The sequence below is a fragment of the Pseudopipra pipra genome, chromosome 6, assembly GCF_036250125.1.
Source record: "Pseudopipra pipra isolate bDixPip1 chromosome 6, bDixPip1.hap1, whole genome shotgun sequence".
Lineage (NCBI taxonomy): Eukaryota > Metazoa > Chordata > Aves > Passeriformes > Pipridae > Pseudopipra > Pseudopipra pipra.
The window spans coordinates 31,453,841-31,470,288 of record NC_087554.1 but is presented as its reverse complement, the minus strand read 5'-3'; the positions used below and the strand labels follow the sequence as shown (position 1 = coordinate 31,470,288).

The following is a 16,448-nucleotide window of genomic DNA, read 5'->3' as shown; positions in this document are numbered from 1 at the left end:
GGTTTTGGCAATTTTTCTCCTCTTTTGTCACATGGCCTAGAGTGGTATGAATATAAAACCTGGAACAGTATAATCAATGAGTGACTCCCTTTTAACATGGAAAGGTCTTTTTGCTTTAAATCAAGCCAAGAATGAGTGGAACAAAATGTTTGTCTTGCAAGTTTGTTGATGCAGACTTGTTTAAATGAGCATTTCCTTTGTTCATCATCTGCATTTATGGACTGAGAACTTGAAAAGTTTGAAAATAGCTTGTTACCATTCCAATAAACATAGCTACTAAATGAAAAGTTACATAAAGTTGCACTTTGATCCTATAGCTGAATATAGCAGGAACTTTAATGAACTTACTGATACTTCAAAATGGGCAGCACTGTCTTGTGACCTCACTGCTGCATGACCTTCAGTTCTACCTACGCTAAATCCCAATTATACTGGACTGAGCTGTTCACTCTAGAAACAACCTGTTTATCTTCTCTGAAGAAGAGAAACAAGATATGCTTTCTAAATTGGAATTAAAAAAAAAATTAAATCCTGTTTTCCTTGTCAGTGGTAATTGAGGTGGAAGTGTTGGGCTTGTTTAAGTAACCTTTCCAAATTGCTAAATTTTTAAACGTGTTCGTATATTTTTTTTTAATTGTCATGTTGCATATTACCCATCTCCTTTTTTTCTTAATATTTTGTGCTGCTAGAGGAAAATGCATGAAAAATTAGGCTTTGAGCCTTAAATAGGAATTTTTAATACTGCCACAGTGCAAACAATATAATTGCTCTGTAGTGTTGGTAACAAAAGGCATTCCCAAAGGACGTATATACTGCAATCCATGCTGGGGTGTCAGGGAAGTTCACGTGTACCCAACTCTTAACAGTAATGCAAAGCCAAGAAGGTCAAATAACTTTCAGTCTTTGCAGAATGTGAGAAAATACTTGAATGTGCCATCACAGAATGAAGTAACAAATAGTTTTTAATGGTTATTTTCTCAAATTGTCTTTTCAACTGCTGTGTATGACAGCCTTGTTGTGATAATGTAAATTTCCTGTTTGAACAGCTCTTCCAAACTGTGCCCGTTCACTAAAATAGTGATTTGACTTCCATTAAACACAATAGGTGGGTACTCAGACTAAATAGCGAAGTATTTTGAAACTTTGTCACCATGTGATCTGCATGGCAAAATAATGCTGTAAAGAAAAGCACTGAAAAACCAGCCGCATGTGCTCCAAGGAGGGAAGGAATGCTGTCAAGGGATTACATTTGTTACAATTTCTAAGAGCTGTTTCAGTGTGTCAATAGGTGAGCATTGTTTCTGTCAGTAACTTAGGCAAAAGTTTGCTAAATTTTTTTCAGTGGCTACCAGAGCTTTTCTAATTAGAGCTGGAGCACTCTGGTGGGCACAGTTCTGTGTCAGGTTTGAGTGCCTGAAAAAAATGACCAAGATGGTGAGGGCAATAACAAAGCAGGTTCAACTGAATGCGTTTCAATCACTCACTATCCTGACGTAAACCCAGATTCTCCTGATTCGCTCTCCTGAGCAGATTTTAACCAAGAAGCTTAAATAATACAAAAGACAACCCGGTGAATCCCCCTCATGCGTTGCAGAAGCTTGAAGGAGGAGGTGTAAGGTGGGTGTTCCGGAGGCCTTTCAGCAAGGGGTGCACAAGGGAGTGCTGGGGGTCAGCTGTGCTCCATCACTTAAGGACATTAGAGTTGCTGAGATGATACCTTCTATCTCAACCTGTCTCTTTTTTATTTGTGGAACTGCCTTTGCTTACCAAGTGCTTAAAATAAGGGTCTGGGTTTTGTGTGAATGCCTTTGTTGAGTTGCTAAAGCTGGGTAGCACATTCCTGCTGCTCATTAGGTGCTGTGCTGTTGACTCAGTTGTAATCACAAGGCCAACATCTCCACTTGCACTCATGTAGTTAATGGACTAGTCAATGGAAAAGTACAGGTATACCTGTGGACAGGGCTTGGCTTGATGTGTTAATTGTAAGGATCTCAGCTTGACTTTCATACCCCAAATTAATTTTGTAAGATTGACAGCTTGGGAAGAGTTTTACTTACAGCGTCTAATAAGGACTCATTAATAAAAAAAACCCCTAAACAGGGTTACCAGCTCACAGTCCAGTAACACACAGCCCAGTATCCTGTTTCTGGTGAGGGGAAATAGTGGCTGAAGAAGGGGTGCCCTGCTTGCTTGTGGTTTTTTTCTTTAGGTGCAGTGGAGCTGGCATGTTATTCTTCATAGCAGAATCTGAACTTTGGGGTTTAATTTCTGATAGGTTTTTTTTGTTTGTTTGTTCCAGAGCCTAGACAATTAAACCACTGTTTCCAAACACTCCACCTTTCTACAGTTGATTCTGAAAGTGCTGTTATATCAGAATTCTTTTGAATGCTTGTTTTCTTTCACTTTTATCTAGAAATGTTTCATCGTTCTTTGTTTTGATGTGGTTTGTTTTCATCATCTTTCACCCCTAATCCACTAAGGAACTAAATATTTAATGGAGTTTACACTGGAGGGCAAAGTCCTGGCACTTAAGAAGCTGATTTGAAAAAGCTGGTATATGCAATGCCCCATGTGACACGATGCTGGACACAGCATTGCAGAGCATGCAAGGAAGGTTTTCTTTTGGTCAGGTTCTCTTAATCAGCTGTTCGTGGCTTCTTGAAGGACTGGCTGGGAGGTACCAGCAATGTCTGCCAGGTCAGTCAGCTGAAAAAACAGTCTGCACTCAGAGCTGGCTGCTCCTGCCCTCCTCTGGAACCCTGACTAGCTTCCTGTGGTCTTGAAGCTGGCTGGCTCTTCCTGGCCATTCTGATGCATATTTTATAGTATACAAAGTATTTTGGGGTCACTTTGAATGGAAGAAAATGTCAAGCACTCAACTGTTCTTGTTGTTATAATAGTACATGGACATGTGGAAAACACTCTAAAATGGATCTGAGGACATGGGTACTCCTCCTTCAATGACTAAGTCCCACGGAAGACTTGATATCGAGCTCCCTAGGTTTATACAGATGGAATGAGTCATGTCCTTTTCCAGCAGAGGAGTTCAATGCCAGAACTTGCCTCCCCAGCCCATGTGTGAATATGGCAGTCCAGATCTACTGACTCATTTTACACTGTATGACCTTGCAAGATCTGTGTTTATTCAGCCTCAGGGAGCAATATAAGGGCAGTTTTTCAGCCTTGATTAAGTACAGAATGAGAAGGGGGAAGGGGTGTGTATGTATGATAAATATGCAAAGTGTTGAAGAAATACTTAGAGTTATTGAAGGAAGTGAAGGCTCTAGATAATAAAAGGTAGTTGATACAAAACCTATTGTTTAATGACCAGCTAAAACAATATTTGCTTCACCATTCACCACCAGTTTGACAATAGAATTCTTTGTTGCTAATTTTAGTTTTGCCAAGATTCATCTGCAGGGCTGTGGGTGGTCTGCATGCTGGAGAAAAAGAGCTTGTCAGATCCTCAGCAACGACTGGTTATGGAGCAATTTTGAGATCACTGTCTGAGTGAGAGCCCCCTGCAAGCTCCTACCTGCCCTCTCTAGTATGAAATAGCACTGTGTAATAAATTGCCTGCAGTAACAAGTTGAACAATGTAATTCAAACCTCAAATACCAAACTGTGGAACACAGTATTCCTGGAGCTGAAGTGCATGTCCAGGAAATGCATGCAGCAGTAATGTCTTGTATACGTAGACTCGAATTTTCTTCTTTTTTCTCCAGTTTAATTCTGATGTACAGAACATTGTGAGCTGAAAATAATCTTCTTTATGTTCTCTGCTTACTGCATCAGCGTTTTTTCCCAAAATTCTGCTTCTGAATACAACTTTTTACATACACACATATATATATACACACATACAGATAGAGATTATTTTTTCAATTAAAATAAATACATTCAGTTAATTTCTGCTTTATTTTAAGGCAAAATAATATTTTTTTAATTACAAAAATTTCCATTGATAACTTTTAAAATACTACATACCAGCAGCAAAAAATACTCTTCTAAGTGTTCTATTAAACTTACTGTACTTACTTTAGGTGAACTGAAGAACAAATATACTGGGCCATGACTTATGCAGCCGGTTTCATCGTGGCTGACCGCTTTTTTCCCCAGAGGCAAAGGGTGTACAGTAGGAGCTATGTAGGTAACTTCCATATGGGTCACCCTGCTTTTGAAATCTCAGCCAGCATGTTTTTTCTTTATACACAATCAATTTTTCTAACTTCAAGTAGTGTTCAGTCACTTGTATTTTCATGATCTCTGCAGCACTGTTCTCTGGGTTGTCTCCTGTATGGTGTCAGTTTCAATTCTTCCGTGTCTTGCTATTCCTTACTAAAAATTATAAAAATGCCAAAGAGATAAAGAAATTATTTGTTTGTTCCTTTTCCTTGGTGCATGAAAATGTGCCCCGTAATATTTGAGTCATTTGTCTTACTGACCTTTGGACTCTTTACATAGCAACAAGTGCTTTTGTTTATTTGTTATATTCTACCTTGTACTTCTTATCACAGCCATAGCTCTGCCCACATATATCACCTTAATTTTAGTACAAGTCAGGGAATGCTAACAGTACAGCAAATTATTTCTGAGCAGCAGTGCTGTCTGAAATACTAATACTGGTTTATTTCATCAGGACAAAAGACAAAGTCTTCAAAAATGCAATAAACATCTAAGCTTGTATTCAGACACACAAAGGCACTCTGTTTCAGAGGTGCTCAGGAGGTACAAGAGGTCACTGCACAGTGCTCACGAATCAGACTGCCTTACGGAAAGCCCAGTTATGTACGGATTTAGGATATTAGGTTGAGAGTCTTGGTTTATATGTCCAGAGGTCACTGAAAGTAGAGCAGGCTTTTAGGTGCTCTGGTCCTTCTTCAGTAAAATAAATTTCTAGCAGAAGAAGTTACTGTAAGCTTTGTAAAAGTCTCCTTGTAATCTTAATATTCCACATGTTATACAGCATGCTGATCTGCAGAACTCCTCTGAGATGTGTTTTTTAGATAAGAAATTTTAAGAAAGTTGATTAGTCTGAAGTTTTGAGGGATGCTATTTTATAATTCTACTTCTCCCTCCCATGCAATACCTGATTTGTCATCATGTAGCTACTTATATTGGCCAGTGCATTCTGTGTAGGTTTTTCTCTACTAAATTCTGTGAAATTCTTTCAAGGTTTTTTTAGGCATCCCTTTGTTTTACTTCCCAGGGGGCAGGTAATGTATAAGCCAGCTCACTGCTTAACTAATGTCTCACAGATAGGGAGGGAGGGAAAAAACAGGGTAGGGAGAGTACGTCACATTGAAGGAGGAGGGGAGCAAAGAAAAATGAGCTTTCCTAAACAAATCATGTGCAGAGGGACAGGCTGCCAGTGCTCAGGCAATCCTCAGCGGTGGCTCTGCTCTATTCCCTGCTGGCCATGATGCAGGAAGAAGCTGGAGTCCTGAAGGAGGGCTTCCTTGTCAAACGGGTAAGTGCTCCGGTTCCCCTTCGTGTGGTTCTACTCAAATGCGGAAGCAACCCCTGAGCAGGGACTGGATCAAGCCAGGACTCATGGCAAGGCAACCCGTTGGGTGCTGGGTTTGAGGGGCTCCTGCCTTCTCCTGGGAAAGGAGCTCCTTCAGATTTGTGCAGATGCCTGCCAGGGGAGCTGCATGAACTGCAGGTGTTCACTACCCACCCTCAAGTTTCCCTGTGTTGGCATTTACCCAGAGAAAAGTGAATTAGCTATCAGGATTGCTCAGGTGTTAGAAAGCCAACATGTCTGCACCTCGCCCACACCTCTGCAAAGAGCACATACGCGGCAGCAGCAGGAGCGACCATGGGAGGACTGAGAGAGGGGAGATGTTTTGACAGTCTCTTAAGATAGCTTGTGCCTTCTTTAGTGATCCAGCTGAGCAAGGTTTCCCATTTCATACGAGAGAATGGAGAACAGATTATCCTCTTTGAAGGGGCTCAGAGCAATGCAAACATAAAAATGCATTTGAAATAACTTCTTTCTTCCACAACCTCAAGCCAAAACGTGGTGAAAAGAGCTGAAAGATGGTGTCACAGATTTCAGCCTTCCCAATGTTTCTCCCCACAAGATCAAGTCAGTTACAGCTGGGACACAAGAAGGCAATTTAGGAAGTGACACAAACTGCTCTTAGTACCATGACTCTGTCTCAATGATTAATATGGTCCTTGATTTCATACAAAAAATGTGATTCAGAGGTTTGTTCAAAGCTTTGCCACGCCTTGGGAAATGCTTTTCTACAGTACGTGGCAGTGTTTCTGGTGCTAACACGAAGGTAATCCTGGTCAGGAGCTCTCCTGGCAGGGCTCCTAGCCAGTCAGGCAGCCAGTCACTGGCCACATGAAGCCATGCTCTATGTGGAGAAGGGGCTATTCCCCTTCCTCCCTTATGCAGAAAGGGCAGAGCAGTCCCAGCTCTTGGTCTCTTTTCTGAGCTATAGTTGTATTTTTTGGCTCTTAAGTGACTACTGAATTCAAGATGGGAAGCCAAGGCACCAAGTGCATGAGAGGAATAGGTTATCACAGCACACTAAACTGTGACTGCCAGCAGTCTGTACAACATCACTGAGACACACAGTTTGATAGGACAGACACCACAAAGAAAGCAACTAAGGGAACTGAGGGAGAAGGTCTCCAGGGATCCAGAGAGAAAAAAGGAGGAAGGGGTGGGATCAGGTAAAGAAAACAGAGCTTTCTTAAGAAGAGAGCAGAAGCCAGGAGATGATCTAAATGGATTATAAATTACTGAATTATGTATCGTAATGCATTACAAATACAAAATCAATGTGTGGAAGTCAGATAAAGATAAAGCAAAAAAAGTAAGGCAGCCTCTTGAAACAGCGAACATCTCCAAGAAGGAAAGAAAGGAGCCATAGCAAAGAACATGCAGGAAAAATGTCCAAGGGACTTTACAACACAGGATACAAAGGGAAGGAGAACAAACGCAAATTAGATAAACTGTATTTAGTATAGACTAGAAGACGTTGGATCTAAAATGCCCTGGATTTTAGAGACTCATTACCCCACCTTTACTTGGAAATTGCTGAGTTTCCCCTTCATTCACAGATAATTAATGAGCTTTGACTCCTGCCACAACTGGACCTTACATTTTCCTTTCTTCTAACCATGCCCACCCTCTACCAGGTGCCAGAGATTCTTCTACCCCATGCTTTGCCTGCTGACTGTAATATTCCACTGCCTGTAGAAACACAAGTCAGGTCTTCACACGGCAAAGCTGGACCTGACACCATCTGACAAGACTGAGCCTGCCAGTGCCAGCCCCCGCTGGTTTTGCTCATCCTTTAGCCAGACTAAAGAGACCTGGGGGCTGTTTACAGAGAGGAAATAGGAGGTTTCGTCTGTATTTTGATATAACTCAGGAGACACTCAACAGCAGCCTTTATTCAGGCTTTTGTCAGTAAAAAACATATTTCTTTTGCAGGAAACAGTAGCACATGGAATGTTTTAGCCCAGGAGATTGGAGGCAGGTAGGATAGAAATTAACTACTTATTAGTAGTAAGAGGGGAGGTAAGGAAAAGCTAATTCATCAAGCAAAGCATTTGCAAAACCACTTGGCATCTAGAGTCACAACAAAATGAAGAAAAAAAAGACTTCCCCTAGGGTCACTGTAAAAGAGGAATTGGTTGTCAAGAGCCCTCACACATCTTGTATTTAGCCCTGTTCCTGCCTGTACTCTCAGCAGACAGGTGTGTACCTAAATGACAGCTCTTTATAATTCATGTGAGTTTTGCAAGAAACAATTCTTGCCATCAAAGAAGTTTTCCTTGCTGAAAAAAGAGCAAAGCACTTTTCTATTGTTCTGTGATTTTTATAGTGATGGAGCTGTTCTATTTTGTTACTAAAAACGTGTATTTCAGGGAGAACAGGACTCATGGTGACTTTTTGTGTTTCTTTTCATACAGTTTCCTGTTAGTTCATGGTATTTTCACAACAAAACAAAAAGAAGGGAAAAAAAAGAAAATATGGCAATTTCTCTATGCTTTTGTTAAAGTTTGCTATGTGCATTTCTTCCTTTCTAGGGGCATGTTGTTCGTAACTGGAAAGTGAGATGGTTTGTTCTGCTTCAGGATAAGCTGCTGTATTACAAAATTGAAGGAGGCAAGAAGGAGCCTTCTCCAAAGGGCAGGATCCTTTTGGATGGCTGCACTATTACCTGTCCATGCCTGGAATATGAGAACAGACCGGTATGACTGAAAATACATATCTCTTCTCGATGTCACTCACTTTCTAACTTCTCACTAGTCTTTTCCTCTCCTTCTGACTTCTTTGATTACTGCAACCATACCACTGGGGTGCTTTCAGAATTTGGCCCAGCTAAAAGCAAGCTACCATTAGCAATGTAACCCAGACAGGCAATGAACCCCCTCTTTGTGTCTTTGCTCTTCCCTATGCCCAAATGTGAGTCACAGTCATTAACAAAAAAAAAAAAAAAAAAAAAAAAAAAAAAAAAAAAAAAAAAAAAAAAATCACTATTCCTGTGCACACAGTTCATTGAAAAAATGCAAATGCATCAGCCCAACAGTGTGCAGAGAGAGGATATGAACAGTTCAATAAAAGCTGAGGATGGGAAAAAGGGGAAACATTATCTATGGTAGTTGCCTTAAAACATAGCTGTATCCATGGGGTGCCCCCAGGCTGGCAGATCAGACTCCCTTTTCCTTCATCAATGGCACATTGCTGCTGTAGAAATTTTACAGCAAGAGGGCTCTGGAATGTAAAGTACCTCCTGCACTTCTCTGCTCGCCCATGGATAGCGGCAATACAGACTTCCTCTGCGTGGGGCCAGAACGGAAATGACTGGAAGTTGCTGATTATTTCAGGACTTCTCATGGCAGAAAGAGCCTAGGGATGGTTTGTAGTTGTTGAGACCTGGATGTAAAAAGCTCCACAGTCAGCGGCACACTCCAGTAATCCATTCTGTGGTCTGCTCTCTTAAGTACTGCGACCTCCATGGATGTGAACCATGCTTGGAATTGAAAATCCAGGGATTTGAGGGGGATGGTAACAAAAACACAAAAAAAACCCCAAACCCAGAGTTGTGCCCACAATCCTTCTGAACAAGAATTGTCCTAAACTGCTCAGCTGGGATCAGACTTCTTTGTGTCTCTTTGGCCAGTGCTAAAAGAAGCAAAATGCAAGAGGAGGGAAATAGCTAAAACAATGTTATTGCTTTGCACTTCTTTCTCCACAGCTACTAATCAAACTAAAGACAAAAACCAATACAGACTATTTCCTTGAATGTTGCTCCAGGGAGGAGCGTGACTCCTGGGCTTTGGACATCACTGGAGCTATTCATGCTGGTCACCCAGTACAGGTACAAGAACTTCACAGAATGAAGAACTCTTTCAAACTGCTAGATAATATCAGCCTCCAGTAAGTGTATGCCATTTCTCCTTCTATTGCTCTAGTTCACAAAGCACCTGAGCTGATGGATGGGGAGGGTCAAGGGAAGCTCCACTGCACTGATCCACTCCCATGTGGCCCGGATGCTCTAAATTGGCTGCCCTGTCCTAGGTTTGCACATATTTTTGCCAGGGGATGCACATTTTCCTGACCATCATCTTTCGGGAGTATGTGGATTCTGCACCAACACCTCACTGCTGGCTTGGAGACTGCAGTGACTCCCTAGTCAGCTGCAAATGTTCTCACTGGGGAGATGTATTACCTCAGAAGATGAATTATCAGGGAAAGACTGGATAGTGACATTGTTCATGGCATGTTGGTGAGCTTTCAAAGCTGGTAGCTGGAATCCAGAGTAAGATTTCATGTTAAACAAGAGGAAATAGAGAACTGATTAGGACATTGAAAAATTTCATTAATTTTATTTGTCTTGAGCAGGTAAATCAAGGCTGACTATAGATCAGTTTGAAGTACTTTAAATTGTAAAATACTTCGTGAGGCATCTTGTTTAGTGCTGCTGTTGGGAGAATGAAGTTTTCCTAGAACTTATTTAGGACAAATATTCTGGGGGAGTACCTAGAATGCTTCTTATCTTTATACGGGTAATTATGAGGACACCCCAGGAGCTGACAGAAGTACATGGCAATTTCTGCCTGTCTTTCTCATCTACTGATGTGCTGTACTCTCGCTTACAGTGACATAGTGGAGAGAATGTATGACAGCAATACTGGAATTAAACTGACCCGCAACTTGGATCAAGGCAACAGATATAAAGAGACCTTCACAGGTACACCTACTGCAGGCAAAGAGCCACCTCACATCTGACATGCCACACTGTAGAGGCAAGGGAGCTACTATCCTGTCTTTCATAGTGGGATCGGTTGTGGCCCGGTGGTGCAGCCAAGCTCTCCAACACCTTTCTCTCTTGGCTCTTTGGTTATATGGAAGCGCTCATAGGACCCCACACAAGGTCAACCTCGCACTTCATTGGCAGCCTTTGTGATGGTGTCAAAATGTTTCAGCAAGTGAAAACATGTGGCAGGAGACCATCTGCCTTGCCTCAGAAGAGCATGCTGTGTTGGTATGAAAGCTGCCTTTATTTCTGCAGGTTCTTCCCTGGTGGACTGGCTCATTTCCAATAGCTTTGCTGTGTCACGATTCGAGGCTGTCACCTTGGCATCCATGCTGATGGATGAGAACTTCATCAGGCCTGTGGGAACCCGCAGCACTGAGGCCATGCGCTTCAGCGACCCCTCTGAGAAATTCCTTGATGACTCCACTGCACTGTACATGTTTGTAAGTGATGCAGCTGCCAACAGAAGCACATCCTCTGCCCCCTGTCGCATGCTTGATTTGAAACAGTGGTGAAGAGAACACATAGAGCTTGCAATCAAAGGCAAAATATGCAGGCTGAGAAAGTAAATATGCAGAAGGATCATCTCTAGGCTGTTAGTAGTACTAACACTGGCACATTTGCTGGAGGCATGTAGCTACGTGGTTATGGAGGCATCTACAAATTACATAATTAGGCATTAAAAGGGGTGTGTCCCTGGAGTGCAGTGCTGTGTCTGCATGTATCGGAGGCCATGCTGCAGTTCTGCTTCAACTCAGGGTCACAATGCATGTACACGTGCTTGTTAATCTTGGGACTACAAGGCTTAGCAGCAGAGCTATGGAATAGAATTAGCTCAGGAAATATGGGCTAAAAACAGCTCAAGGAAAATAAAATGCAGAATTTTGTACTTAAAAGTGTGTTTAGATTGAAAAAAAAATGAAACCATCTTTACCCTATCTGCAGGCTGAGAACAGTAAGAAAAATACCAGTTCCAAGGAAGAGGTACAATTTAACATCTCTGAATTAAGTGGCACAATTGTGAAGCAAGGATTCTTAGTGAAACAGGTAAGCACAGTCTTTGAACCTGCACTGGGAAACAGAAAAAATGACAGCTAGTAGGGTTTCTTAGAGAATAAATGTGATTTACACGAGCCAGGCTGAAGAGTGGTGGCCAGTAGAACTAGCTTGCCTGTCAGAACTACTACTAGAGATCATGCAGTGAAGAGGATCTAGTTTTAAAGAAGTGAGGTATGGAACCTGCTGCTCAGGCAAGATTAATTGGATATTCTGTATATATTGAGTGTATACTGAAAGGTACAAAACAGTATCAGAAGCAAAAGTCCCACATAAACTCCAAATCATACCAGAGGCGTTACATTCACTTTGATGCAGAGCCACTGTTCTCTGGTTTAACATATCCCGTCTGGGTAGTGTGAGCAGTGACGATTCTTTGCTGGCCGCAGACAAATTTCAAAGCTGAGTAGTTTGCCTTTTCTATGAAGTGGATATTTACCTGTGGGCAGTCACTCGTGTACATGGGGGTGCTCTGGTGGCGGTGAAAGCTGTTGGCAATAATTGTTTAAAGGATTGGTCTGCAAGATTTAATTTCTGACCCTTGCTGTGAACAAGATGAGAGGCAATCATGCTGTTTCAAAGCATAACACAGCCACCTGCAGATGGAACCCCACCTGCACTGTATGGCCACATTCCTCCTCTGGAGCTTTGTACCCAGAGCTCTGACTTTGGTGTTGTGCAAACTGGATCACCAGATGCTTCCCAACCCTCTGTTCTCCAGCTGCCAGTGTGCCACAAGGGTTGCTGGGGCACTGGGGGATCCTCACAGGTTGGCAGGGCAGCCCCTCCATCGCCATAGGACATAAGAGCTGTCCAGGAGCTTCTTCCCATGGTCAGCAGCAGCAAGGGGCAGCCCCCAGAACCTCAAAACCAGAGCTGCAAAAGGATCTGACATAATCCCTTCAGAGCAAACACGGCATGAGTTTTTAATCTGAGACCCATATTTAATATTAAAAGCAGAAATCAGGGATATATTCATTTGGTCCTGTCACTTTGCTTTCTTAGTTCTCAGCGCAGGGAAGGAAGAGAGGAAGGAATTATCCATGTGTGAAGAAGGAAGATAAGCAGAAAATTCTGGGAACTACCAAGATGTCAGGAAAGATTTTTCTCTGTTGGCTCCAAAAGCTCTTTTTTTGGTACATATTTATGTCTCCCCTACAGCCTGCAGGAAAATGGCCATTTCAGGGGGTGGTAACTTTAATTCTTCCATTTTTCAGGGGCACAAGAGGAAAAACTGGAAGGTGAGGAGATTTGTTTTGAGAGCTGATCCTGCTTTTTTGCACTACTATGACCCCACTAAGGTACGTGACTGGGAAGTTACCACCCCTAGAAATCCTCTTGAAGACCTAAATATTATAATGAAAATACAGTTATGCTGTAAATATTTCTCTCATACAGATCTCTTTCTGGGTTCCTCTGTCCATTTCCTGGAGAATTAGACCTCTCTGGCCTTACCCTAGGAGGTGGACCTTGTAGGATTTTGTATCTTGCATCTTCCATCCTGTCTTTTTCACAGTGAGATTCCTTTTCTTTAGCCAAGGGGCAGAAGTCTTCTTGTAATTGGTCTTTTGCTGTACCCACACAGTCTGGGACCATGGTCCTGCAGGGATTCTTCCTGGGATGTGATCTTTCTGGGCTGATATCCCACCACTTGAGGGTCATACTGGTACCAGGATTTTTTACATTCTCATTCTAACATTGAATAGGGTCTCCTTGATGACAAAGTATTTATAGGAATTTCTACTACTCAGTTTTAAACTTGCTCATGGAATAGTAGAATTTATTTTCATGGATATAACAATCAATATGAGCAACCCAGACGCATAGGGTACTACACTGCCTGTTCCTTTGTGTTTTTTTTTTCCAATGGAACTCATCCTTATCGTACTATAAACTCAAACTGCAGAACCTGAAGGCAAGAAACAAGAGCACCAGCCAACTAGCGAAAACAGTCAGATTTTTCCCATACAGTCTCACAAAAAGCAGCAAGCTAAAAACTTACAGAAATATATATATAATATTCAATGTGTGTTGTTGATAAAACTATACATAAATTTGAAATGATTGCCTACCCTTGTGCTTTTAACTGATCTCCCCCATGCCCAGCTACCTCAGATAAACATCTACGATTAAAACAATATAGTAATGCTTTTAATTATATGTTCTAATTGACTTTTTTTGTGACATGGATGTGTCATGGGTGGAAGGACTGGCATTACATCCCCAACTTCCTAAAAATAATGTATGTGCTCTGGGAAGTTATTCTAATGATATTTTCTAGCTAAGTCTTGTTTCCCTTTTCTTTGCAGGAAGAAAACAAGCCAGTCGGTGGATTCTCCCTCCGAGGCTGCCTTGTCTCAGCTCTAGAGGACAACGGAGTCCCAGCAGGTAAGCACAAGCCTCTAAACTTTTGTACATACATATTTGTGATACAGCAACACAGTCTTTAGGTATGGGTTTGTGCGTATGGCTGTTTGTATGCACAAGTGTGCTGTCCCTTCATTTCCCTTCACAAGCAGGAGAAGAGGCATGTCACAAATCCCTGTGCTGCTGGGTTGTCCACACCAAAGGGGACTTTTTTTAGCATTATTTCCACATACTTTGGGCGTTTCCAAGGTTTTATGGGCTTTTTATGGGCTTTTCTTAGTTATATGACCTCTGAGACAGTCCTAAGACACTGATTAATATTTCAGAGTTAACAAACAAAGAGGAAACACCTTCATTTTGGATGTTGTTTAATTCAAAGTTTTGAGGCATCCTCTGATGCCATCGCTTTTCTGCATGTCCTCTCTGCTTATGCTATTACCTCTTCCTTTTTGATCTGCTAGAATCCAAATGTAGGGGAGACATAAACACAGCAATACAAAAACCAGTTCTGCGAGAGCATATGCTTAGCTTAGGCAGTTGTCTAAAACCTTGGCCTCGCAGATGAGTGTTTCTGCTGTGAAAGCAATTTATTTTATGAGAGCAAGAACAATATGCGGATCTCAAATACTGAACATCTTTTAAAGAGAAGGTCTAAAAAAGCTTTGGTCTGGAGCAGGGGGACATGATAGACAATAGATTTCCCTGCTAGGAGGAACCCAAATATGGGCAGGAGCAAATCTATCTACTGTACAAACTGGTAGGGAGTTCATCCCTCCAGTGTATAACTCGAATAATAGTCTCCATCTAAAGAGAGACTACTGTACATTTGTTGCCTAGTGCACAGTAGTTCATACAATCTATGGCAGGAATGTCTGTACTATATCTTTATTTTCATGGAATCACAGAATCATCAAATGGTTGGGGTTGGAAGGACCCCACCAATCATCTTGTTCCAACACCCCTGCCACGGACAAGGTCATCTTCCTCTAAAGCAGTTTGCTCAAAGCCCTATCCAACCTGGCCTTGAACACTTCCAGGGATTTTGCAGAAAGAAAATCAAAGATGCAAGAGCTTTAGAGGTCTTATCCATAACAAAAAGAAAAGATTTGATTGCGTAATTCACTAAATTTAAATTCTTCCCTATGAAACTTCATATTTGCCAGAAAACCTTTCTCTGCGTACTGTCCTGATTTTTTTTTTCTCTGCAGGAGTGAAGGGCAATGTGCAAGGCAATCTCTTCAAAATCATCACCAAAAATGACATTCATTATTATATCCAGGCCAGCTCCAAGGCTGAGCGAGTGCAGTGGATTGAGGCAATCAAACCACTGACATGAGTAACGTGGACTCCATGCCAAATGACAAATCACATTTGTGACCAAGTTTTCTGCTCTCATTTTCTGGGAGTATTGTTATCCCTTTGGTAGTCTATTTCTGTTATTTGAATTACCATAACACTTAGCAATTCCTGGTAGACCAGCATCCTAGGCGTCTTAAAGTCATATAGACCGAGAATAATTTTCCACCAAGAATTTACCGTCTAACAAAAAGACAAAAGACAATAGGTGGACACAGACAAATGGGGCTTTACAATGAAATGATGAGATACAATATTTCAAGATAGAAGAAAAGAATCTTTTGTACAAGTATTCAGTTTATACCTGACAGATCCACATTGTGCTTTATCTTAAAGCAGAAATATCTTGCTCATTTCCCCTCTATAAAGGGGCTCATAAATTAATTAGTTAAGACTGAAACATCAAAGTCATGAAAGGTGCTGATGTCTGAGGCTGCCTTTCTTGGTATACCACACGAATCTTGTGCTAAGCCAAAATCCAGCTGCCAGGATAATCAGTACTGCTAAACAAACAAGGGATCTGTCTGTCCATCCATCTGCTTTACTGTTTGGCTCTCTGTTAGACTTGAAAAAACCCAAAGCATCTTCCTCTCCACTATACAGATTGCTCTTGTGCTGGTGATGATACCAGAGCAGTACAAGATCCTGAGTATCAAATCAGACCAGTAGCAGTTCCAGGCAATTGCTGGTACTGAATATATTGGAAGAAATCACTCAGCTATAAAAGCGAGACTTTTCCTTCGATTATCATCATAAGTTCATTTATGTTGGACAACCATTTGGACTGAGAATTACAGTAGCAGATATGGCTATTGATTTTTCTATCTTAGGTCATTAGTTCTTCCATTATTTGTCTACTAAACTTGTCTTTGATATCATTAAATATTAAAAAAAACTAAACCCCAAAACCAGTGCATTTGAATATCCTGTGCTCTTTAGAGATATGATTTTTCTCAGAGGGCAGTTTGAGTATATGAAAAATAATGGTTTCATTCACTGTAATTTTAGATTTATACATAAACTGAGACACCAGAGGGTAAAATGGAATGTAGGAAATTATTAAAACACCTGATATACTATTTTCATAAAATTCCTAGTTTTATCTTAGTACCTGTATCTGACAGCCAAACTCTTCAGAGCCTTCAAAAGCCCTCTGAAGGCAACATGCTATATCTTCCCTGAAGTCACAGAGGAATTTGATAGCTCTCTGTCCACAGTTTCATCTCTTCGCAGATTTTATGTTCTCCAAGTTGTGTACTAAAAAAAAGTCTCATCACCAAAGGCAGCATATGATATATGCTTATATATTTATTAGAATAGCCATGTATGTAGGACTTTCTTCAAAAGCTACAGCAATAAAATAACAGCACAATGCTTACA

General features: G+C 41.3%; 1 protein-coding gene across 1 annotated transcript; it reads left to right on the top strand.

Moving 5' to 3' along the window:
* Positions 1 to 5,312: 5,312 nt before the first annotated feature.
* PLEK2 (pleckstrin 2) lies at positions 5,313 to 16,446 on the top strand. Its single transcript, XM_064658364.1, has 9 exons — positions 5,313 to 5,470; positions 8,056 to 8,220; positions 9,228 to 9,409; positions 10,132 to 10,223; positions 10,545 to 10,732; positions 11,235 to 11,336; positions 12,563 to 12,646; positions 13,655 to 13,733; positions 14,921 to 16,446. Exons 1-9 carry the CDS (start codon positions 5,420 to 5,422, stop codon positions 15,046 to 15,048), a joined length of 1,071 nt encoding a protein of 356 aa, XP_064514434.1. The 5' UTR covers positions 5,313 to 5,419; the 3' UTR covers positions 15,049 to 16,446.
* Positions 16,447 to 16,448: the final 2 nt, after the last annotated feature.

What these genes read in the sequence shown, in the direction of transcription:
- PLEK2 (XM_064658364.1), top strand. Translation starts at nt 5,420, where the DNA reads ATGATGCAGGAAGAAGCTGGAGTCCTGAAGGAGGGCTTCCTTGTCAAA. An exon ending in TGGAATATGAGAACAGACCG is followed by an intron (nt 8,221 to 9,227) that starts GTATGACTGAAA and finishes CTTTCTCCACAG; the next exon opens with CTACTAATCAAACTAAAGAC. An exon ending in AAGGATTCTTAGTGAAACAG is followed by an intron (nt 11,337 to 12,562) that starts GTAAGCACAGTC and finishes TCCATTTTTCAG; the next exon opens with GGGCACAAGAGGAAAAACTG.